General features: G+C 38.9%; 1 protein-coding gene across 3 annotated transcripts; it reads left to right on the top strand.

The window, feature by feature from the left end:
* Nucleotides 1-22231, top strand: LOC149818153 (uncharacterized). Of its 3 annotated transcripts, XR_016427326.1 has the most exons (10): nt 62-809; nt 1430-1529; nt 3290-3364; nt 4280-4397; nt 5595-5689; nt 14313-14374; nt 14474-14570; nt 20745-20982; nt 21154-21252; nt 21977-22231. XR_016427326.1 is itself a non-coding variant. In XM_089985277.1 (8 exons), exons 1-8 carry the CDS (start codon nt 577-579, stop codon nt 20793-20795), a joined length of 831 nt encoding a protein of 276 aa, XP_089841403.1. In that variant the 5' UTR covers nt 1-576; the 3' UTR covers nt 20796-21037. The 3 variants fall into 3 exon arrangements, 1 of the variants encoding a protein (XP_089841403.1); XR_016427325.1 differs by lacking the exon at nt 21977-22231 and having other exon boundaries at nt 21154-21421; XM_089985277.1 differs by lacking the exons at nt 21154-21252; nt 21977-22231 and having other exon boundaries at nt 1-809; nt 20745-21037.
* Nucleotides 22232-25651: the final 3420 nt, after the last annotated feature.

Genomic DNA, 25651 nt, shown 5'->3' with positions numbered 1-25651 from the left:
AGAGACAGAGACAGTTTTGTGGGGTTCTTTTGCACGCGAATCAAGAGGTGTTGTGGGTGGTGGACCAGAGGCAGAGAAGGGCTGTTTTCCACAATTATTGGCATCAATGCCTTCTTGGGATTTGCACTGTTGCTGAATTCCAAGACCTCTCTTAGGTTCCCTTTTCTTTCCCCCAATAAAACCAGCGGCCCCATCCCCCCGTTCTCTCTCTCTCTCTCTAGATATATATCTTCTCTCTACCGGCTGGACACTTGTAAATCTCTCTCTCTCTGGGTTTTAGAGATCCTTAGTGCTGGAAAACGAAAGATCTCTCGTTCTTAGTCTCGAATTCCCTGGTGGGGGAGGGCGTGCACCTCCCTCTGACACTCCTTTCTACGTTTCCCCGTTACCTCTCTCTCTCTCTCTCCTTTTTAGCTGCGAAGTTTCTTTCAATGTAAGCAGGAGAGGTACTGAGGGCGCGAACTCCGCTCTCCCCAACTCCCCTCTTGCGATTTTTTTGGAGCTCAAAGCATCCCTTTCTTTCAAAGTTTGTGTAGAAGATTGCAGAGCATGAGGAGGTAAAAGAAAAAGGGGGAAATGGCGACGAATTCGAACATGGGGTTTCACCAGGGGACGTTGATGCCCCCTCCTACGGCGTTCAATCGCCACGCCGTCTCCTTCCACTCGGGAGCAACCAATAGCTCCGCGGGGATCCTCTCGCCCGACTCCGGCGGGTTCGGTGAAGCTTTCTCCACGCTCAGGCGCGACGCTGGGTTGACCGTTGAGTGGTCGCCTGAGGAACAGTCCGTACTGGAAGAAGGCCTAATCAAGTCCTCTCTCTCTCGTTTTTTTTTATGTTTAATCATGTCGGTGTTCTATTTCTTTTGTTGTATTTGCAGAATTTAAGGCTTTCCTTTTTTAATTCTTATGGTAATTCATTCATTTGAATGACACCATCTTTCCTAATTAAGAGTGCTTCGGTTCGTTGACATTTTTGACTTGGGTTTTGTCTTTATTCTATTTTTAGGAAATTGAAATCGCAATCATGTGAAATTTGATTTATTTGGTGCTTTTCAACATTTACTTAAACATGTTTAATGGGACTGTTGTTTGAATTTCCTTATCCAAATGCCTGTATTGGTTGTTTAGCATGCTACTGTTTTATGTGCTAGGGTCATGGTTTCCTTCCATGTTTTGAACTTTAGTAACATTACTTTCTATAACATAAATTCAATGACTCTAGAGTCTACGCTGCTATATGTCGACACCAAATGCAAGCAAGTCTCTGTTGGTTTTCTGCTATGTTTTTAACGTCTGTTTCAGCTCTTTGTAACTCAACATGACGTTTTCTGTTTTCTTGTTTATACCAACATGCATAAAACTGCCTGGTCTTGGGAGTTCAAGTTTATACCACTGGGTACTCATTTTCTTCTCTCTTTTTTCCTCTCAGATATGCTGATGAGACTAATATTATGAAGTACATTAAGATTGCTGCTGACTTGCAAAATAAGAACGTGCGTGATGTTGCTCTTAGGTGTCATTGGATGACTGTAAGTTCACTTTTTCTTTCCTTCTTCACGGATAACAATGCCCCGGTAGTTTCTCACCATATTGCCGTGAATCGACTGTAAATTGGCCATCTTTAGAGGTGAACTGAGCTTGTAATTCTGAAGTTGCTTGTCCTTTGATGCCTGTTTTTGGCTAGTTTTTTAATGGAATTTTCTGCTGTACTTTGGCTTAGCTTTCTTAGTCACTCTTTGTCTTGTCTGTTTGGTTTGTCTGGTGCTGTTTAAATGTATTGTGAGCGTTCTTTTTTTTTCTTGGATTGCGTGAGATTGGAACTTCTGTTTATCTTGGGGAGCATGAGAAATACAATTGAGGCAAAAAGTAAAAAGTATTATATTGTGATTTATGAACTTACTTGAATAATATGGAAAATTATATCGAATGCAAAAAGTAAACCATTTGAAATTTCAAAGCGCTCGTTCTAACATGAGATATCCATAAATTGCTTGGCACTATATTGCCACATTTTTTGGAACAGAAATACCATGTTGGTCATGGCTTGTGAGAGGGTGTGAGTGGTTGGAGTATGTATGCCATGTGTTTTTTCTTGTCTGAACAAAAATATGGTTGCGTTGCTGCCTTGCTTGTTGCTGGACGTTGTGATCTATTGATAGCAGTCTGGCAATGCAGCTTGCTGGGTTGACTGTGTGAATCAAAACACAAACGACAATCAATTCCATGACAGCTTGCCCCTCTTATTCTCTGACCTGTATCTGATTCAGTTTGTTTCCTACTTGCTTGGTGCTGCTTTTCTCTGGGCTATGAAAGGGAATCTTCCACTAGGCGGCATGAACTGCAATGTCCTGTTACAGGACATTATATTATGGCGTAATAATTATGTGAACTTCAGGGGCCTGCTTAGTTCTAGGGTTGTGAAGCATTGCATTTCTAGAGTTCTGGAATTTGTTTCCAGAATCTCTTGCTTGCAGGGGCATTTTGTTGCTATCCTAGAATCCTAGCATTTTTATAGTTCTTTATAAGAATCAATCTGGAAAATACCTTCCTATATTCTCTAGAACTTCATAAGGATTGTTTATAACCTCTCTCTCTCTCTCTCTCTCTCTTCAAACTCATTCCAAAGCATGACCTTTGATTTCCTATTGATACAACATTACTCGTCTATTAATTTTTTTGCTGCTTTTGTATCCATGATTTTTTAACTAAAAGCATGATCTTTTTCTTTCTTTATTGACTTAGAACATTTAAATCATGGAGCTTAGCTAGGAAAGGCCAATCAGTGTGCTTAGTATTAGATTTCCTAGTTTCCTACCAGCCAAGGAACTATAGCTTAACATGATATTCTTTAAGCTGGCACGAAAGATGTTTCATCTCTATATGCTTAAGATAGCAATTACATGAAAAATGTATGTCCTACAGCATGGCATTTCATGTTGTGATGGAATTATGGGTAGAACTATATACATGCATGCTCCAATCACTAGAATGAAGAATCCATTGAGATGAAAGCAATTGCATGTGTTATGGTTACATGCACCCTTAAATTCGTACAACATACATTTTTTGTACATGCAACTCTCTTGTATTGGTTGCGAAAAACCAAAGATGTTCATTTAAGGACTGGTTATGGATATTCTAACTTCAAATACCTACCAATCCATCCTCATCCATATGGTCTAACATTGCCAACCCTGCTTCTGCCTTTTTTTTTAGTGTGATCATATGGACCTTCATTCTGTCTTGAGTTCTGTCCTCATCATTGGCCTGTTATAAAACTTGATCTTAGTTACAAAGGAAGGAAAGTGGAAAGAGGAGGAAGCCAGAAGACTATTATGCTGGGAAGAAGTTGAAAGATAGAAAGGTAGATGTTTTTTTTTTCCTCCATTTTAATCATTTTCTTTTTTCCTGGAGTCATTAATATCTATTTTGTAAATAGTTTATCTTTTAATGAGATGATCCAGTCGTTATCAATCATGTAATAATCTTAGTGGAAGTTTGACACTTCTTTTTTCATATTACATGTTAACCAATTATTGTGGATTCCTTTATTATATAAAGATTTCAACGCCCAATGATTGCAGTGATCCAAGTTATGATGCCATATAAAGGCATTAATTTTAGCAATTGAACCAAGAACTTGGAGTGACAAAAACCTGGAGCTTCTTCAAAGCACCATCAATCACAAACTTTTCCACATCGCTATCCTATAACGCATGTGTCCCCATGAAAATATCCTTCAAGAAAACACTATATATATGTATGTATGTTTATATATATATATATATAAACATACATACATATATATGTTTGTGTGTATGTAACTAATAACTATGTATATATGCATGTACGTGTGTAGGCAGATCCCTGCGGATATGTTTCTTATGGTCTATTTACTATTTTGTTAGATTCAATCATATCTAAGGTGTAAGATCCACCTTTCAAGAGGCCAAGAGGGTAAAAAGTTAATGGTTTATAATAAACTACGAATTTCATGGCCAAGTAGTTGCCCAAGGTATCAAATTAGGCTTCATCTTAGCATATGGAAATAGTGAATATGCTACAATAAACATATTCCAAGAGTTAGTTGTAGCTTTTGAAGATCAGATATATGAAAACGATAGCAACAATAGGGTACCATGGTGCAGTATCATAATAGACTCATTGATAGACTTGTTCCTTTTGTATTACCTTCATAAACCATAAAAATATTCTCCCCAAACATAGATCATGTCAAAGTATGGTTTTTCAAATTTCTAATCAAGCTGCAATTCTTTAGGAGAAGATTGTGGATTCTACCAGTAGGACAAACATATGCCCAGTTTCTCGGTCAAACTTGGCTACATATCCCTTCGTGATGCATCAGATGGACAACAGCAATGCCTTAATGTGCCAAGGTAGGTAATATTCTTCGTATTGCTTTTTTGGAGTCTGCTATTATCCTCAACTTAGCATACTTTTGGAATGTCTATTATCTTAGTGCATTTTGTATCAAATTAGGATTATTGCTTGAAAATAAGGTTCTCTTTCAACATAATGTGTAATTTACGTTAAAGTGAAAACTGCTATTCAATTTGGATCTCTTTCTCTCTCTCCATAAAAAAAAAGCACAGGTTACTTTGATAGAACTAGATGTTGATGAAGAAAAAGCTGGAAAGCAGACACATCTCAATACTCTTGGGATATTCATAGAAAATTGTGTTCTTTATTCTAACTCCATCTGCAAGGTGATTGTGGATAGAGATAAATTTGGGTACCCAGTGGAGTTTTCAGAGACAAGCAGTAAGAGGTGGCAGATGTTATGCTGTCTTCTTTTATGAATAGATAATGGAAATGTTGTGGTTCTTTCTAGACTCGTTATTTTTCTCTTTCGATTCGAATAACTTGAAGAATGTTTTCCTTTTTGGAATTCCATATTCTAGAGAAGCCTTTGACCTTGGTACAGATAAAAGCAAGATTCTCCTATCTGAACTAAGATTTTTGTGCGGCAGTCATTTGTTTGGACCTTGCTATGGATACATCAAGGTTCTTCTATCTGATATGCTTAGTGTATGTTTGGTAGCTTAGCCTTTTATCTTTAGCATTCTCTTGGGCCATGTGGGGGAGTTGCTGGTCCTTTTGATATATATGTGTGCTACAGATGTGATCTACATGTTCTTCCTCTTAGTGGGAATCGGCTCTTAGATCATCCAACACATAGGTATGTTTTTATAAGGCTTCAAAAATCAACGGCCTACAATGTGCAATAGTTTCCCATGTTACAAAATCATGCTTTTTTGTCAAAAAAAGCAAGATTCGAAAGCTGATACTTTATTGGACGTGCTGAATCCGGCTATGATCTTTTGATTGGATCGAAACAACCTGCACCATGACGATCCAGAGGCGTTTATATATACAAATGTTTGTAGCAAATATTTTCCCATATATACATACACAGACATGTAACTTTTTATTGTACAATTGAACACTCTTCCTATTATTGGTAATATTGAAATGATTTTTCAGGATAACATGCAATTTTTTATCCCTTTTCTATTATAGTTTTTTAGTCTCTTTTTTTTTATTACATTTATGAGGCAATGCTCTTTCTGCAGCAATGGCTTTAACAATGACTAGCACAACCAGACATCTTTTGGAAGAAAATGTCCGGGTATTTAACCAGATTGCTGCCAATCTTGCAGCATACAAGGTAAATTATCTAGACCTTTTGTTTTGTTTCATGGAATATCACAAATTGCATTCTTTTCAGTTACATCTTCAACCTTTAAGTTGTGTTTAGACAAGTGACAGAAGGTAGGGTCTGTAAGCTGTGGTTGAATAGGTGTGCAAAGAGTTGGGTTTGGGTTTGTAGGCTATCTTTAGATGATGGCATTGGGCAGGATCTGTGTTAAGACTGCTTTTCCATCAGTTACATCTTTCAGCATGGGGAACTGTGGCCTATAAAATTTTGATGAAACTTTGATATTTTCATTGAACATATTCTACTCCCTTTGAAATTTCAATGCAGCTCCAGAAAATGTTCTATGAAACTCAAGCAGCAGCAGATCTAGGGACTGGCTTTGAGAGAACCTGATAGGCCATGGCCTTCATATTTTTGCATGGCCTGGACAGGAATGGACTTGTGCTAACAGTCTGTCAGGTTGTTTATGGTCCTTCCCTTTATTGGCATCTGCACAAGGCTAGTCCTTTAACCTTCTCAGATGACCTGCTGGCCTTTTTTGGTCACTTTCCTGCCAGAGAGAGAGAGAGAGAGAGAGAGAGAGAGAGAGAGAGAGAGAGAGAGAGAGAGTTTTCCACCTCGCTGAAAAAGTGGGAGACAGCTGGAAGAGAAGAGGGGAAGGTAAGTCAAAACTGAACGGGGAGTAGAGAGAATGATGAAGAAAATGAAGAAAGAGAATTTAATACACCCTGCAGATTGAGAAAAACAGCGATATCTTTTCTGATCACCCTCCCTTTGTCTGTAGCTCGTCTTTGTCCATTGTTACCAATGGCTATCACCATCCCAAATCCTAACTAAAGAGGCATTGGATAAACAAGAGATTTGGGGGTGTGAAGGTTGTTATGATTCCTCTTTTTTCTCTTTTTTTTTCCTTTCTTTTTTGTTGAACTGAATAAAGATGGACCTATTAAGGTTTATGAGGGCACCAAGGTCTATGTCTTCAGACTGGGCCCAAAATGTCAGCCTAGACCAGGCCAGGTCGCCACGATCCAGTGAGCAGCCTAACTTTGTGCCTGCGCTTAGATCCAAAGTCTTCCTCAAGGGGTATATGCTGTTTTTCTTTTCTGTTTAACACTACTTGATGTAATTTCATAGAATTTCCTTTGGATTTAAAGGTGCTATTTAGATTTCAAGTTTTTGGATCGCAGTATTCTCTTTTCATCATAATTTTTCTTCTTATAAATGAATAAAGCATGCATAAACCAATGGAAAATAAAATAAACTAATGGATGGAAAAGAAATGTGTACGGAAAGACTATTGGTCGGTAAACAAAAAGGTATTGACCAGAGTTGCCAGTCGAGGAAGTGGGAGCGGGAAGCGATACGGGAAGCGAAAGCAGGAAGCGAGGCACTTCTAAAATTTTAAGAAGCGGGAAGTGCAGGACGACTTAGGAGTGAACCAGGAAGCGTCTCGAAAGCGACCTAGGAAGCGTCTCGAAAGCAACCTAGGGAGCGAACCGGAAGCGACCTAAGAAGCGAAGAAGGAAACAACATAGGATTCGAGTGAGAAGCGAAAGGGAAGCGAATAAAAATCGAAAGGAAAGCGAAAATATAATTATATATTTTTATTTTATCAAAAAATAAGATTTATGTCATCATTGACAAAATAAAACATGTATATAGACAATAAATAATATAAGTTGTAATTATCTAACAAATGCATCATATTGCAACTGTCAAGCATTTAAAAAATCATACATCAAGAGAAGATCATAATTCACATTCTTGTTGCAACCATTTAACAAATGCATGCAAACACTAAATAATGCATTAAGAAAACAAATAAATTTGATTAAAAAGCGTACCTTTTTCAACGAAAGAATCAAATGACTTGTTATTTGATGTTGTAAATCTTGTCATCTCTGAAACATAGAAAATGAGAAATCAATAAACTCAAAGATTACATAGAGATATGGTTAAATTTTTAAGCTATAAATTTCTAAATTGTAAATTATAAGCTACAAAGTTCTAAACTCTAAACTTAAAATTAACATAATCTACTACTTCACTTCATCATGCAAGATTCAAAATAAAAGTATACCAAAAAAAGATTACAAGACCATGACAAAAAAGTAACATAAAAGTTTTTAAGTTGGACTACTCCAACTACATCATCAAAAAAAAAGAATTAATAATTCAGGAGTTCATTAATCTGTCATCTTTCTCTTTCCCTTCAAGTCAGCAATAGATCGCGAATTTTCTGCATCATCACGCGCTTCTTATCCTCCATGACCATGTCTTCCGCTCCTTCCTTCATTTCCTATAATGAATACTTTAAAAAATTAATATGTTCAAAAACCATAATTTAAAATATAAAAAATACAATATCAACATACCTTGCTTAGGTCTCCGGCTAAAGAAATGATCAATCCGACCATGAGGAACTGATGGTCGCTCTTGTATATCTGCAGTTCTACTAACTCTGTTGGATTGATTTGTATCGTCTTCAATTTCATTTGTACGTATGATTATTGGAGGTAATGAAGCTCTTGGTTGTGCATCTTTATGTTTGGATTTGGAAATAGTGTTTGATTGTTGTGCACTATCATCCAAATCTCTCCAACGCATGTCCTCTAATCTCAATGTATTTTCTTCTATAATAAGAAGTTCTGGATTGATATCCCATTTTCGACTAGGTCCTTCTTTGTAGTGATTGTTGCATCTTTTTATAACAAGAATATAAAATATGAATGGTAATAAATAATCAATGATAGAAAAAAAGAAAAAAAAATACCAAAACAAAAGTACAACATAATTTAATTATATCTGTCAATCAATCGAAGATTGGAATAAATATACACTAAGGTATCAACACGATCTTCATTGAGCCTATTTTTTTTAACATTGTGAATATAACTATAGGTACTCCACGCTCTTTCTGCAGAAGATGTGCTAATAGGTATCACCACCATAAAAACGCCACCAATTAAGCACCGACATTGTAGGATTCAGTGCATCTATTCTTGCTTCATTTCGGCTAAATCTTTCACTTCTTGATGCAAAAGCCATAAGTTGTGACCTATAAAGTGTAGATAGCTCTTCATTTCCAACAGATATCACTTCAAGCGCGAGCATTGCACCGTCTAAGATATCATTATCCTTTTCTGCAAAAAAAAATATTTAATAACTATAACAAAAAAATACAAATAAAATAATTAAATTATTAAACTTTAAACTTTATTAAATAGATAGAATAAATTTTTTACCAGGAGAAACTCGTTTGACCGCTCCTGCTGCTGGGATCTTGAGATACTCCGACTCATAATATTTTGGAGTAAGCACGTGGGCTAGACTATGGAGAGGCACATTCATTCTATCTCATCTATTTGAGACAATCTTATGAATCTTTTCATACAAATCTGGTTGTCATTTTAGATTGCCTTTGATTTCCCCCAACATGTTGTCCATGCCTTCATACACTTCATCAATTATAGGGCCTTCCTGATCACAAAATTTAATCATCTTATATATGAGTTTTGTAATCAATAATGCTAAACGTACAGAATCCCAATATTCTTCGTCAAGAACAATTGTTTCTGTTGTAACAGCCCTTTTTTCATAGTTTCATCCGTGCATGACTGCTTCCACTCACTCCATCTATTTGAAATTACTGTGAGCCTCAAGCTCTCCCTCACATCAAGCAAGCGCTTCAAAGTAGTATAATGTGAAGCAAACCTTGTTTTTGCAATCTTTATTAACTCTAATTTTTCATTGCTTCTAAAGATTGCTAGTGCCTTTGAATGATTTGTAATATACTTCACAATTTCTTTACTATGCAAATATGTTTCTCCCAATCAATGAAACTCATGTGCCAAATCCTTAAAGATCAAATTAAGTGTGTGCACAACACAAGGTGACCAAAAAATATACTTATACGTTTATTTTAATTCTTCACCTGCTAACTTACAATTTGTTGCATTGTCTGTAACCACTTGCACTACATTAGAATCCCCCACAAGTCTAAATTCCGTCTTCAAAAACTCGGCAATGTTTGCAGCTGACTGTTGCACATTAGAAAAATCGCTTGCATATAAGAACATCGAGCCAAAACAGCTTGAGGCAAGTATATTTATCAAGTGTTTGTTCTTGATATTTGTCCAACCATCTGAGACAATGGAAACTCTAAACTCCTCAAACTTTTCTCGAAATTCATTTAACTCTCTGTGAATACACTCTTTCTCACTGTAAAACAACGTTGTTCGTGCTTTTTCATATGATGGGGGTTTATATCCAAGCACTTTACTAACTGCAGATATCATCTCTTCCCAATATGGTGATCAAAGCACATTGAAAGGTATGCCATTTGCACACAAAAATCTAATAATTTTGTGATCTACATCATCTCTTTCTACCTTTTTAAAGGTATCATGAATATCAACTGTTTTTCGGCTTCCACTAGATGATGTAGTCATACTAATAGGCTTCTTCGGATTATCAATTCTTGATCTCCTTAACTCAAATGCACTTGATGAAACCTCCACTCTGCGAACTTGCCTCTTAATTTTTTTTGCCAATTATGCATTTTTTGCAACTACAGGGCAAAAGGCAATCCCAATACTTTGTCCCTTTGAAGATCCCAAGAGATGTGCAAAAACTCGAGTATATGACCCATGATAAATATTTTTGCAGTGCCTGCACATAAAAACCTAGGTTCCACCTTGCTTTCCTTGCCCACTCTTCTTTTGTTTCAATACATGGCGCCATAGCACTGTTGTTTTATGCATGCTAGGTGGTTCATCATCTTGGTCATCTTCAGAATAGTAGTCATATTCTTCTCCATCTTCCTCGTCAAAACAATTTTCATTTCTATCCTCAAACTGATATGGACAATCAGAAGAATCTCTTGGTCTTGCCCTTCCCAACACTACTAGACAATTCATGCTCCAAATTGTATAAAGAATCATCATCGTCATCATAATTATCATGATCATAGCTTGTGATGGTCATTAATGAAGCAAAGAACATGCAAATATACCTGCATCATAAAAGTATAGGAATCATTTTAGAACACTTTAAAAAAACTATTATTAACAACAAAAGATGGAGAGTGGAATGCCAAAACAAAAGGGAAAAAAAAGAGACCCAAAGTGAACCATGAACGTCCCTTGCAATCGAATTCCCGTAAAATACCGTGGGGTTTACTAAACAACTTCAGTGTCAGCGTACATAAACTAATCATGCTCATTTCTTAAAATAATCCAGACAATATGTATCACACACAGCTTTACAGTCACAATCTAAATTTCAGAACTATGAAACCAATCGGATTTCCTTTTCCAATAGCATTAACACCCGTAATGAATACAGAGGAAAGCATCAAGCCTTAAAATTCAAGTTTAATTAAACTAAATCTCAAACAAATATGACAGTTGAAACTTGAAACACCACAAATTTAATTTAAACCAGGAAATCACAAATAGGTAGAAGCTTGATAAATCCAATCTAAAAAGAACTGCAGACTAGTTCTATTTATTCTTATCAGAATATGCCCATCAAATCAAATTTAAAGAATCAGTACATGAATCAGCCAAGAGTCCAAGACTCAATGCATATAGCAAAATTTGTGTCTAAAACCCATAAGGTTATATATGATTCTTGAAAACCTGTCTGTAATAAACATCGGAACACAAGCATCGATCAATCGATTTAACTACAATCACTGTGAAACTGTGAACCCATTTTAGAAGGATGCATATTAAAAATCTATAACGCTAATCAATTTATTTCAAACAGAAACAATCTTGATCATTCGTGAACCTAGTACAAGAAACAAGCAGATCAACATTTAAACCAACATATCTAATTTAAACAAAATTAAAATCTCAACAAAAGTCCTTAAAAGAAATTAGATCTTTTTATGTTCATCTAAAACCCAAATCAGAAAACTGATACCCGAATCAACAAAGACAGTCAGTGTTCCGCCCGTATCACAAGGGGTGTACCCACAGCTATTCCTGTACAAGGGGGCGATAGCCCCTATTCGAGTCTATACAAGGAAACAATCTTGATCATTCGAGTCTAAAGCCCGTATCACAAGGGGTGTACCAACATATCTATGGTAACTGCGCTCGCTGATTCCACGTATCAGAGTCTAATATTTTTTTATCGTCTGAACTTTCATGGCTGGTGCATGTGTTGTAGCTCTCATGCAGAGCAACTTGCAAAGTCCTGGGTTGACAGTGGCGTAGCTAGGATTCATGTGAGGGAGGGGGCAAACAAGGGGTGGAGCAAAAAAAAAATTTGTGTGATAGTCGGGGGTTCGGAGGAAGCGCCCCAAAATTTTTTTTTTGAGATAAAATAAAAAATGACTATAATTATTAATAAAAATCTATTTCATATGGACAAATCAAACTATTTGCTGCAGTCAGGGCTGGGCTAGGACTGGGCTGGGCTACAAAAATGGATAAAAATCTATTTCATATGGAATCAGGGATGGGCTAGGACTGGGCTTTAAAAAAAAAATGTAACTGTTTCGGGAGGCAGGAGTGGGCTACAGCCCAGTTCTGCCCCCCCCTAGCTACGCCTTTGTGGGTTGACCATTGTCAACAAGGGTTTCTTTTTTAATCAAGACACAAGACCATTCAGAACCTATTTTGGAAACCAATGCTTTTCTCACCAGCCTGAGCCCCTACAACTTTCTACTCACGAAACAAACCATTCACAGAGGTATACATGAATATCACTATCACTTTGATGGATCAAGAGTCTGAACACAAGAATAGTTGATGAGAGAGGAGAGTGAATCGAAAGAGAGAGGTCGTCGGACGTCAGTGGATGAGAGAGGAGAACATACCCGAACAGAGACATTGCCAACGTCGATCGAGGAGGTCTTCAGTCGTCGGATATCAACAAAGGAGGAGGTCGTCGGTCGTCGGAGGTCGTCAGTCGTCGGTGGCCGAAAATGAGAGAGAGAGAGAGAGAGGAGTCGGGTGAAAAACAAAACCCTGAGCCTTCGTTATTAAGTTTTCATGATTTTTTTTAAATGTCTGTTTTACCCTTATTCAGAATTTCTTTTTTTTAGTTTTTTGTTTTTCACGTGTTAATTTCGTTTTTAAAAAGGGTAAAAAAGACATTTCATAAATGCGTCCCTCTTTAAAGGGAAACGCGTCCCCCTTTAAAGGGAAACGCGTCCCCCGTTAAAGGGAGACGCGTACCCCATGGAAGGGGGACGCGTCTCCCTTTAAAGGGGGATGCGCTTCCCTTTAAAGGGGGACGTGTTTCCCTTTAAAGAGGGACGTGTTTCTTCTTTTTTACGTGTGCTTCCCCGTGCGTTTCAGAAACACCGCGTTTCGCGCTTCTGAAGCGCGTCTCGGGGAAGCGTGCTTCCCCTTATGCATATGTGTTTCCGGTAACTCTGGTATCGACCCTATTCTAGGACTGCCAAGGTTGACTTGTTAGGTCAAATTAGGGTATGACCTGATTCCAACCATAATCATGCATAATCAAATATCTCGTTAAGTATTCAGGTTGGTCTCACAGGATTCAAGTGTGCGGAATTCAGGTATTGTTTATGAAATTTCACACCAGATTGAGGTCCAACCTGAGTTTCAATTAAGATCCATTGTTTCAATTTAAAAAATATGAAATTGAAATTTCATTGCATCTGCTTTATGCTATCTATATTCAGATTTTTGTGATTCTGAATGCAAGAACTGGTTGGACCAAAGAGTTGTGCCTGGTACCAACATCTCAAAGTCAGATCTGGGTCTGGATCCATATGGGTCCAATGCAGGTCCTACCTGTTGGCAGGTTTAGCCCTCCCAAGATTCTGCACACACACACACACACACACACACACACACACACACACACACACACACACCGCTGATCCCTCTTAGAAAGTGTCTTTTTGTCGATTCTTCCTCTTAGGGAGGAATAAGAATAATAAGATTCTCATATTGGTTTTAAGAAAGTTTAAAATGTTAGGTCTATGCGGCATCACATAAAAGGCATCTGATCTGATATGCATTCAACAAGTAACGTGACAAAAAGCAAAGACTGATAAACCGTGTATATAGGTAATAGGACACCTTCTGGGAAATATTCAATTGGTTATTCTGTTATGTCTATATATGTGAACATATTACCCCAGTAGCGAAGGCTGTTTAATATATCAATCGGTGATTAAAATATCATGAAATAAAAGAGTGGCAGATGCTTGCTGCGATATTTTGCTGAAGTAAATGCAAACAAGAAGTATGTTATGTAGTTTGTTTTACAACTCATTCTTTTCATGGTTTGGTTAATTATGGTGCTTCTTTGAACAGTTTCAAATGAACACCTCCAGAAAACCATTTGGGCTGTATCTTCTGCGAGCAACTGTCCATGATTTCGTGTTTCTCATGGGAATATTAATGTCAACTGTACTTAGTATCTAGTCAGTTTAAAAGATTTTCTAAGTTAAAATACATGTTCCTTTTCTATTTTGATGTTACTGTAGATTCATATCATTGTTCAACTATCTTAACAATCGGACTTTCATGTAAATTAATTCTTGGGAAGATTTGAATGAATCAATTTGCAATATAGTTACTCTGCAGGAAAGCTCATTTTGTTTCCAATTAATGTGGAGTTTCTTTTTAAATGTACTCAGGTACAGGACAATATTGATCTTTTCTGTCGTAGCAGAAGCAATATTGAAGCTATCCTGAATGAGTATGTCAGCAAGCATTGGTGTTTCCTCGTTCTGATTTATATTCTTATGTGCTGTTTCTGATTTCTGTCTTGTGGATGGTCCTGCTTAAATGTGTACAGCATGAGTGAGATGCTCGGGATAATGAGTCAGATGCCCCCATTACACGTCACAATCAATGAAGAACTTGCAAATACCATTCTGCCCAATAGCACTCAGGTGAATCTCTCTCTCTCTCTCTCTCTATCTATATATATATATATATATATATATGCTGTCTGTGCATGTGTGTGTATTCCAATGTTTTAAACCAGGAATTTAAGTGCATTGCAGGGGTTTAACATCTGAATAGCCAGTGTTTGTGCTAGTTATTTAAAAACTATACAGCAAGAGTCACATGAATTCAAGTTTATGATGTCCTGTGCCAAGATATGTTTCTAACATCTCAGAGACTTCGGCTTAAACAAAATTTATGCCCAGTTCTTGGCCATTTCCTCAGTGTTACCCAGCATTAAATTCCGGACCCTTTTCTTGCATGACTTGGGCTGAGAGTCAGCCCCAAATCTTAGTCAAATAGTGATGCAGCAAGAGAACCGCAACCTTAGCTTTGATGAGTACCGACGTGAGGGGCGTTGGTGCAGTGAAGGAATTGGTGTCGTCCCGTTAACAGGCTGCCGTTGGCTGCTCCTTTCAATGCACAGTCGTGCAACATATAATAATGCAGAAACAACGTGAAGCAAAGAAAGGCTCGGTTTCACGTAATGGGTACCGGTGTTGACGCGCTTTCGGTGCAGCGAAAGGGGTCGACACTGAGACACTAATGGGGCTGGCGTTGATGCTACTCGGTCAGCACACAGCCCACGTTAATGGGTGCCGACGTGATGCAGTGAGGAGATCGAATTGCACGTGACGCAACGAAGGTTGCTGGTAATGATGCACGTTGGTGCTGTAGAGATGAGATTCACAACTGCTGCAATCGTGCAGTATTCTGCAAATGCTAACAAGAAAACCACCGTTGGCTGAACTGTGGTTGGCTTTATTTCAATAACAATTCAATATAACATGGAAAGGAAACAGTGCCTAATAGAGATTAAACAGAATGACTAAAAAGGGATAAAGAAATAAACAAGCAATAAAGACTGCTGCAAAACTGACGTGACAGAGAAAAAATAAAAAATAAAGAAAAAAACTGCAGGAAGGCAATAGTAAACGACGTATTCTGAAACTTCAAGGTTGCCGCACGCAACCCTAGGAGAGGGTTTTTATAGTTGCTGGTGGATCCGGGTCTCAGGTCTAGTCTGGGACCCAGATTGTCTTCATATTGTTGTTGGGTCTGTGACATCTGGGACGTTCCGGACCTGCTCTGCATCATTCTCCCCTGGTTGGGAAGAAGTCGGCTCTGACGACTTGTCTCCTCAGTAAGCATATAAATCAGACACATTGAAGACAGGCAACATGTATCGATATTCCTGGACGTCTCCAAATCAAATCCTGTAGATTGGTTTTGAAGCTGACCATCTATACCATCTGCTATTGCACCCCATGGAAGCACAAGCTGAATTTCTGTCCCTCCAGCACGCGGTCTTAGGGGTCTGGCTAGAATACCAACGATACAAGCATGCTTACCAAAAACTGGACCACCTTCTGGAAACTTCACTATATCTGTCCTGGATGCATAGTGGCTCTGCTCACCGTCCATAGAGAAATCCTCGTTCAGGATCTTGTTCCCAAAAGCAACCCCAAACGGCTTCAAAAGATCAATTATTGCTGGAATGTTCAATGTTCCGTAAAGAGGCCCGTCATTCCCAATTGCCAAAACCATAATAATATTATTTGCAGTCAACTCCCAAACCGTTTCGACAAATGGAAGGTCTAAGTAATCAGGTCCACCAATACGCAAATTTAAGATGTCCATATTTGTTGCAATGGCATAATTGAATGCATCAAGAAACCATCATGGATATGACACCATCTGCTGGATGGTCGCGCGGCCGACATCCTTGTGCAGGCCCGCCTCAATGTCATTCGGTTGCACAGCAGCTTGTCAGACGTTCGGTTGGACTGGTTCGATCGCCATTGCACTCAGGAGGCCAACAACATCGACGCCCAATCCACCACTTGTTTTCAGCGTGGACGTTGTGTGCATCTTCCCCGACGACTCGAGGACCACGAGCCGATCTTCAAGTCCAACCATACGTTTTGACAGTCCGGCTACATCCTTGTCTAGGCGTAGAAGATCTTCCTGGATCTTTTTCAACATGTCCATCATCCGCATCATCGGATCTTCGTTGCCAGTCTCCTCTCGTGCCTTCTCGCTCGTAGGATCGTCCCTCGCTTCTTGCGACATGCCGTTGACCAAGGAAGAGGGGCTGGGCTCTGATACCATTTTGATGCAGTGAGAGAACCGCAACCTTAGCTTTGATGAGTACCGACGTGAGGGGCTGGTGCAGTGAAGGAATCGATGTTGTCCCATTAACAGGCTGTCGTTGGCTGCTGCTTTCAATGTACCGTCGTGCAACATATAATAACGCAAAAACAATGTGAAGCAAAGAAAGGCTCGGTTTCACGTAATGGGTACCGGTGTTGACGTGCTTTCGGTGCAGCGAAAGGGGTCGACGTTGAGACACTAATGGGGCTGACGTTGATGCTACTCGGTCAGCATACAACCCACGTTAATGGGTGTTGACGTGATGCAGTGAGGAGATCGGATTGCACGTGACACAACGAATGTTGCTGGTAACGATGCACGTTGGTGCTGCAGAGATGAGATTCATGACTGTGGCAGTCGTGCAGTATGCTGCGGCAGAGATGATCTCATGATCGCCTCCTGGATCTAATTCACTTTTCCTGTACACCAGCCCATCACCAATTGTACCCTTCACATAACGAAGTATTCGTTTAACTGCCTCCATATGCGGTGTATGAGGTTTGTGCATAAACTGAGACACCTGATTAACCGAATACACTATATCAGGTCTAGTAAAGGTCAGGTATTGCAGCATGCCAACTATGCTACGATACTTAGTGGGATACTTAGTGGGATCTCCATATATATCTCCTCCTTTAGAACTCAATTTCTGATGAATGACACTTGGACTTGCTAGTGGCTTACAATCTTTCATGCCTGCCCTATTGAGAATGTCCAACGTGTACTTGTGTTGAGTAAGTGTGAGTGTATCAAATCTTTTATCAACTTCCACCCCAAGGAAATACCGCAGCTCCCCCAGATCTTTCATCTTGAATCTCGTATTTAATAACTTCTTTACCTCCTCAATGTGATTTTTGCAGTTCCCTATGATAATGATATCATCTACATATATCAATAGAAGAGTAGTAACATCTCGTTCACTGTGAATGAATAACGACTATGCCAAAGTCTTGGCTTATTACATTCAGAAATGGCAAACACAAACTCAGAAGGAGGGAGAGATTGGTGTTGATGAGGCTTCAAGGATGAATAGGCAGAATGAACAATGAATAAAGGAAGGATCTTCTTGAAATATGTACATGTTGCCCCATCTTTTTCCCTCAGCTAATGTCTTCCTCATGCGAAGATCCTTGACATAAACAGAAGAGGGAGTAAATTCAACTGAAGCATTAACATCATCAACAAGTTTTGAGACAGAAACAATGTTCTTTTAAATATTAGGAGCATGAATAACATTTGAAAGATTAAGAGAGGACTTGGACATGGGTATAATGGCATTTCCAATATGTGAGATGGATTGATGAGAACCATCTCCCGTGACTATGCTATTTTTACCAACATAAGGAGTAAGATTCAAGAGTTTACCCGCATCACCTGAGACATGGGTCGTTGTTCCGGAATCGACATACCAAGTGCCTTTATCATTTTGTTTCATATTCAAGCCTGTCAAGGCTGCCAATCGCAACTATTTTACTTCTCCATCCCTCCTAGCCTCTGCTCGTGGAGTTTTTCCCTTATTTTGAGGGTTGAAACAACAATTTGCTTTAATATGCCCTTTCATGTGCATTTGTCCTTGTATATTGGGCGTTGGAAGTATACCACGACCCCCAAAGGTATTTCTCCCTTGTCTTCCCTTTCCTCGAAAGAAATTTCCTCTACCTCTATCATAAGTCATCCCTGTGGCCAATACATCTTGGGTTCCTGAAAGCCCATGAATGTCCTCAGAAGACCCTTTCAGGGTCATTTCATACTGCAATAGCTTTGCACGAAGGTCTTCAAACTTTGGAAGCTCTGGGAGACACAATAAAGACGTCAAAGCATGGTAGTCTGGCCCCAACCCACTCAAGGTTTGCTGCAACTTATCGTTATCACTGACAAGACATCCCACAATAGCCAGCTGATCCGTGATGTTTTTCATTTTGTTCAGGTATTCCATAATAGACATTGAATCTTTCTTCAACATTTAAAATTCTCGCTTGAGAACATTATTCTCGCCTCAGAGATCTGCAAATATGTCTGAACTAGCTTGTCCCACAGCTCTTTGGCTAAACAATCATCAGGAATGGCTACAAGGACCTCATGTGAGAGTGTTGAAGTGATGTATGCCACTAACGATTGATCCATTTTCATCCAAGCAACATATTCTGGATTTTTGAGAAGAACAATAGATTGCGCCCCTTTATCGTCCGTCTTTTCCTGCGAAGTGAACTCTGGAGGGGGTGAGACCGATTTATCCAAATGACCAGAGAGATCTTGGCTCCTTATAAAAGGAATAATCTGCCTTTTCTAGGTCAAGAAGTTGGAATTATTCAGTTTTGCAGAGACTAATTGGCCGAGAAAGTTAGAGGAAAGGCCTGACTGCGGATGAGGTGAATCCATTTGAAATATTGAGAGAAGGAAAGAAAAGGAGAAATGTCTGGACTAGACAAAGAAATCAGTCACCCGAATATTCCGTCCTTTTTTTTTTGCAGAGACAGATATAATGTATATTCGGGTATGATCAAAGAGAAAAGAGGTAACTAATCAAAACTAAATATCAGTAATTGAATCAGTGATATACTCAATGAAAGCGTGTAACAAAATTGTAAATGTTTCAGAATAGTTGTATTACAAACTTAAACAGCATAATACTAATTTCAGAAAGTAGAGTATTCAGACTGAAGCAATATTCAAACTGAAGCAACCCAATAATGGAGATAATTCAAGATTAAGCAAAAGGGAAATAGAGGTATGAATATTTCAAAACAAGAGTTTATGCACACAGAAATAACACAAGTATTAACTTCAGCAAATGAAATATTCAGATTGAGAGAGGAGAACTTGTCTGCGTCTCTTCACGTCGGCAGATCCAACTGAAAGACTGCTTTGATTCCAGAGAGAATCAAATCTTAAAGAGCAAGGTAAGAGGAGATGTTGACGGAGGGGATCTTAAGGAGGAGATGTTGACGGAAGAGATGTTGTCGATCTTACCGGAACTGAATAACACGGAGGAAAGAAGGAAGGAAACGAGGAGGAAGGAGGCGCATGCAGAGGAGAAGGCGATCTCAGGCCAGGCTTACCACTCTGATACCATCTTAGAAAAGGGGCTTCACGTTCACCTGTGCAGGAAAAGAGAGAACGAGGTATTGAGAGAAGAGGCTGCAGGGAGAGAAGACGTCAGACCATTCACCTGCGTCTTTCATTGTATTAAATATATATTGAGTACATAATTTTTAGGGTACGAAAATACCCTCTAACAACAGACTTAAAATACATTGCACAACAATCGGATCTTGACCCGATCCAGTACATGGGTCGGGTTGGGTCCTGCACACACACGAGTTGGGTCCAAGATCCAATAACGACTTCTTTTCAGGCTGAACTGTGGTTGACTTTATTTCAATAACAGTTCAATATAACATGGAAAGAAAACAGTGCCTAACAGAGATTAAACAGAATGACTGAAAAGGGATGAAAAAATAAACAATCAATAAAGACTGCGTCAAAACTTACGTGACAGAGAAGAAATCAAAAATAAAGAAAAAACTGATAGTAAACGACGTGTTCTGAAACTTCAAGGCTGCCGCAAGCAACCCTAGGAGAGGGTTTTTATAGCTGCTGGTGGATCCGGGTCTCGGATCCAGTCTGGGACCCAGTTGAGACCCGGATCGTCTTCATACTGCTGTTGGGTTTGTGACGTCTGGGACGTTCCGGACCTGCTCTGCATCAAATAGTCTTACATGAACATCAGCTGTATCCTGTTCCTTGGGCTGAGCTGGATGCTCTTTGGTGCTGTTGGTGTAAGTCTCTCATTTTGCTAGGTCATTCAGGAGGTGGCGATCCAGTCTGATTGTGACTAGACTCCTATATCTGTTCCATGATCTTGACCTTCCCCCATTTCATTGTGGAGTTTACATTTCTTTAAAACTTTCTGGCTTCCAGATTGGTTGAATTTGCTTGGAGAACTTATTTATCTTGTGATGTAGGGGGGCTTATATTGTGAGCCAGCAATTCGCTTGAAGCAAGAGCTGATGTGATGATGGGCTAAAGAAAGAGAGATGGTCGGTCTGTGAGTAGGATGGCCTGCTTGTGTAAAATACAAGAGCTGGTTGGAGCTGCTTCAAATGTAACACAACACTACACATGCACACACGCAGCATGCACTTGCGAGTGCACCTATGTGCACATGCCCGCATGCAAGGCCTCATTTAGAGCACTGCAAATGTAAGTTACTGAATGAAGCTGCTGGAAATAAAATATCTGCTTTGCTCTTTCCTCCTATTGCTAAATTCTAATAGGAAATGGAGTTGGCGTGCGCAAGATGTCATCTTTCCCTTTCTTTTCTTATTCTCGTCTTTAAACTGTGATTGGATTTGGTGAAAATGAATTCTGCAGGAGCTTTCACACCAAGATGATAATTCTGCGGTTTAGATGCAGCAGCATAACATGTGCCGTGGAACTCATTTTCAACCAAACTGGCAGAATTTTAAGCAGGTAACTTAGTTTGTTGCCGTTGCTACACCAAAACAGTGGAGCTTTATTCTGCTGAGCATGGTTGATATGAAGTGGTATTTTTGTTTTGTCAAAATTTCAATTTTTATTGAATCCCCACAGTGCCCATGGGCGTTAAGCATCAACCAACACAAGACAGCATTTACCTGTAGTTTTTTTCTCTTTCTTTTTTGGGTTTCTTATATTGAGAAACTGCACTTAGGATCGAAGACCTAGCCACCCTGGTCTTAGGCTGCCGTACTACATCAAGGTTCTTCACCTGAAAGGGGGCGCTTTTTCCCTCCATTCAGGGTGAAACAAACGCCCCCTTAGGAACCTATTTTCTCATTTTCTAAGATTATTTCTGGAGGAAAAACTCAAATGAACTTGAAATTATCTAACCTAGAAAAATAGAAAAGAAAGGACTTTTTTTGTCACTAAAATTGTTACAAGGCTCCCAGCTTTTCAAAAGGTTTGGAGTTAACAAATTTGTCCCTCTTTTCATGGCAAAGTGTGTTCCACCCTGCTGTACTGTAAAAGAAAATTTAGAGCTATATGTTCTGGAGAAAGGTAAGAAAAAGTAGAACCAAAGGACTATCCTTTTTATTGTGACATAATTATGTTTTACAGACGCCCGCCCACAAGGGCTCCGCTTATCTTGTAGATGTAGATGTGACTTGTGAATGCCACCCAAATTGACAGGATGTCACAAGTTCGAAATCCACAGGTGACATCCCTTGTCGCAAGGTCGATGTTGGGTGTACTCCCCCGTGGGCAGGAGGGGAGGCCAGCCAATGCGCGGGTGTACTCCCCACAACGAGTGGATGCCACACATCTCCGCAACCCCCACTGGATGGATACGTCGCATCCAGTGACTGGACCGAGTACCTATTATCTCAGAGATGGTGCAGAATATGATCAAGAGCTCTGTTCAATGCTTCTCCTCCATCTTTTAGATGGCAGTTTTTTTGTAATTTATTTATTTTTAAGTGTGACCATTTGTAAAGGCTTTTAAGATGTCGTTGCTGAAAAGGGTGACCTACAAGAAGCCGCCTCACTTTCTATTTACAAAATAGTCGACCAACGTTTGAGATACTACTGTACGACAAAATGACATGTTTAGTGAAAAACTGTAATTTTTGAAAATTTGCCCAATGCCCACTTTTCGATGTAAAAAAAACTTTTTCACACTTGGCACATGTGAATTTTCTACGGATATGTGGACTTCTCTCTCAAATATTCGATATGAATTTTCTCTTTTATTTGTGAAGTTTTTCTCAAATATGCTAAACTTCTCTCACATTTGTGAATTTTCTCTCAAAATAAGAGAATATGTGAATATCGTACTGTATTTTGTGATTTTTCCTCAAATATATGCTTTTGAAGCATCATTAAAAGCAGTACTTTTAAAGTGTTGCTAAAGACCCATTGCGCTTTTGAAGTATCATTTTTTTCCCCAACAAACTCCTTTTACTAAAAATCACGGTGGGGGACAAGCATGAGAACGTTCACAAATGTGTGAGGACATTCTCAAATGTAGAAGCATGGATGAGGACATTCACATATTCTCATATTTTGAGAGAAAAATTGCATTTTTTTGGAAGACATTCACATATTCTCATATTTTGAGAGAAAATTAGTAAATGTGTGAGAAAATTCACATATTTTAGAGAAAATTTTCAAATAAAGGAGAAATTTCATATATTTGGATGTTTGAGAGGGAAGTTTGCATATATGTAAAAAAATTGAAAATTATAAGTTTTTTTTTGAAAAATACATCATTTTTGTCGTACATAAAGGTCATTTTCCAAACTTTACTTTGGATGTGTTTGGCTGACTTAAATGGATTTTGAGAGAATGTTATACCAATGGAGTTACGAAAAGTTGTGCCTCTTTTTTTAGGCCAGTTCTCGAAATATTGTAATTCTATTGGGCTCGCCACCTTTCTATCCATCAATGGTTATATTCAATTGCCACTGCACATCGTTTGCAAACTGTAAGAGTAGGCCCATGCAGATCGACAGTGCGGATTGAATCGATTATATATCAATATGATTTGATCTCCCCAATTCTATTGTTAAGGTAAAAAACACTTAAGCAATGATTTTTCATATTCCTTTACCTAATTAATTGTCCATGCAGTAAGCTTTAGGCTCCACCCTATGCTTTAATTCACATCTTTGTCTAGGAAGTTCACCTCAAAATTCATACACCAGGCACACATTTTTTTGATATTTACACCGAGAAACCGCCCTCAGGATCATAGACCTAGCTGCGCTAGGTCTGCATGTTGTACTTATGATCACTGTCCTGACAGGGTAAAACTGTGTGGGCTTACCCCTTACCCCCAAAGAGTCGCCACGTTTAGCGCAAGGGGTGACTTTGATGGGATTTGAGCCTAGACTGCCTGCCTAGCAGCCTAGACCCCGTCCGGCTATTCCAAACCCTTTGGGGGCTGCTGGGCACACACATGAAAGATGATTGATGTGGAATCTAGTATGGAGAAAAGTGTCAAGAATGTTATAAAGGTACAAACACTGTCCTCCCTTCAAACATCTCACCATCAAAATTGGTGTCCCCGGAGGTGATGGGTGATGATGGTGATAGCATGACTTTCTTTTTTATAGGAAGAAACGGGTAAGTGCGAAATTGATACGTGCTAAATGAGTTTTTCTATCCTTTCCATGTTCTTTTTCAGTTGCCACCCCATAAATGTGTTGGGCATGGTTGATTTATGAAGAATCCACACCTAGATCATGTGTTTTTGATGAAAAAAAATGATATTTGGAGCCTAAAAAATTTACAAAGATTTTGGACCTTTGATTTTTTGAACATTATAAAAACCCAACCGTGTGTCGGAATCGAACACTTCAAGAGCTGATCCCTACAAATTACGGTCAGAATTTAAAAATAAAATGAAAAAATGCTACACTCCTGGGTTGATTTGCTCAAATTCTAGAAATTAAACTGTGAGGCATTCTTTATCTTTTTCTCATTCATTTCTTTCAATTTTTTTCTTTAATGTTTGGAGAAGGGTCTTGACGTTGATCAAGAAGAGGAGGGCATATTGACAACACCAATCTCTCGCTTTCTCTCTCTCTCTCTCTCTCTCTCTCTCTCTCTCTCTCTCTCTCTGTGTGTGTGTGTGAGAGAGAGAGAGAGAGAGAGAGAGAGAGATGAGAGCTATCAAGACTTCTTGTAACAGAAGAGTGGCATCGTTGTAGCATGCTTGGGCCAGCTGCATGCTTCTGGTCTTGATGGCTTCATCTTAGCTGCAAACATCAAATACACTAACATCATCACAATCATCACCCACAACAAAATTAAGAATAAAGAGCTGAAAAGATAGAAGTACATTTAAGGTGCAAGTGTGCCAGATTTTTGCCTGGATAAGGTCCAGACAAAGCCCAACTTTAATTTGTCTAAACAGGCCTAAAGTTAGGCAAGCCATGGTAACACATTGTAATTAAATACATATATGACAATTTTATCATAATAACCATGCTTTTAACGGCAAAATCTTAAAAAACATTTATTTTTTGCATAGTTTTTAAAAATTTCATTTTATTGTATATATTATAACATTTTCAATTTGTTGAGAATTTTCTAATACAAACCTTAGAAAATGAGGTTGTGAGAAATTCACTGCCAAATAATTGTCAATTTAAACTTTTCTCGCTATCTATGCCCAGCCTCTACTTTATGTCATTTGACTATATTTTTTCTTTCTTTCTCTTTCAAAACACTTCATTTTTGTGCTAATATCATTCAACATGGCAGGGTTGCAAAAAGAATGAATTCCTTGTTAGAAGATCATAAATTTCAACCAAGTCTTTTTTAGTGAACATAATTCACATACCTCCTCAATGCAACAAATCAATTTGCTTGCTAGCTCTGTCAGTGGCTGCTTCTGTTCCTCGGGAGCGGCCGCGATGAACCGACTTCAGTCACAAAACAAAAATGTCGACCTCAAGTGAAGATCCTGCACGATGAATTTCCACGACTCTTCATCCATCTGATCAACGAAGGTGAGCAGATGGCAGATACATTTCCTTATCCGGGAAAGACTTCCCTTGGCCGCCATGTTTGGTGTGCACATGTGCTCTTTTTCGCAAATTAGGGAACTGCAATGGGGGTGACAGATATTTCGTTTCGAGTATGAATTAGGACATTTTCAGCAAGGCTCGTAAATGAGCTGAACGAGACGAGCTTGGGCTAGCTGTTGAAGCTCGTCTAGTCTAGGCCAACCCGTAGCTTGAGCTCGTGGTGAGCCAAGCTAAGTCCAAGCTCATGATGATCAAGCACAAACCTAAAAAAACAAAGAACTTTTTAGTGATGGGGAGACTCAAGCCTAATATCTCCCAAGTTACAAGCCACATAAAAAGAATGTCGTCCCCATATG

This window comes from Nuphar pumila, chromosome 13 (genome assembly GCF_984573655.1).
Source record: "Nuphar pumila chromosome 13, dmNupPumi1.hap1.1, whole genome shotgun sequence".
In the NCBI taxonomy this organism is placed as follows: domain Eukaryota; kingdom Viridiplantae; phylum Streptophyta; class Magnoliopsida; order Nymphaeales; family Nymphaeaceae; genus Nuphar; species Nuphar pumila.
Note: the sequence above shows the minus strand (reverse complement) of the source record. Positions and strands in the feature narration are given on the sequence as shown.

Excerpts from the sequence above, each read along its gene's own strand:
- LOC149818153 (XM_089985277.1), top strand. The coding sequence starts at position 577 with ATGGCGACGAATTCGAACATGGGGTTTCACCAGGGGACGTTGATGCCC. Across the intron at positions 3,365-4,279 it reads AGAAGTTGAAAGATAGAAAG|GAGAAGATTGTGGATTCTAC; the intron begins GTAGATGTTTTT and ends GCAATTCTTTAG. Across the intron at positions 4,398-5,594 it reads CAATGCCTTAATGTGCCAAG|CAATGGCTTTAACAATGACT; the intron begins GTAGGTAATATT and ends CTCTTTCTGCAG.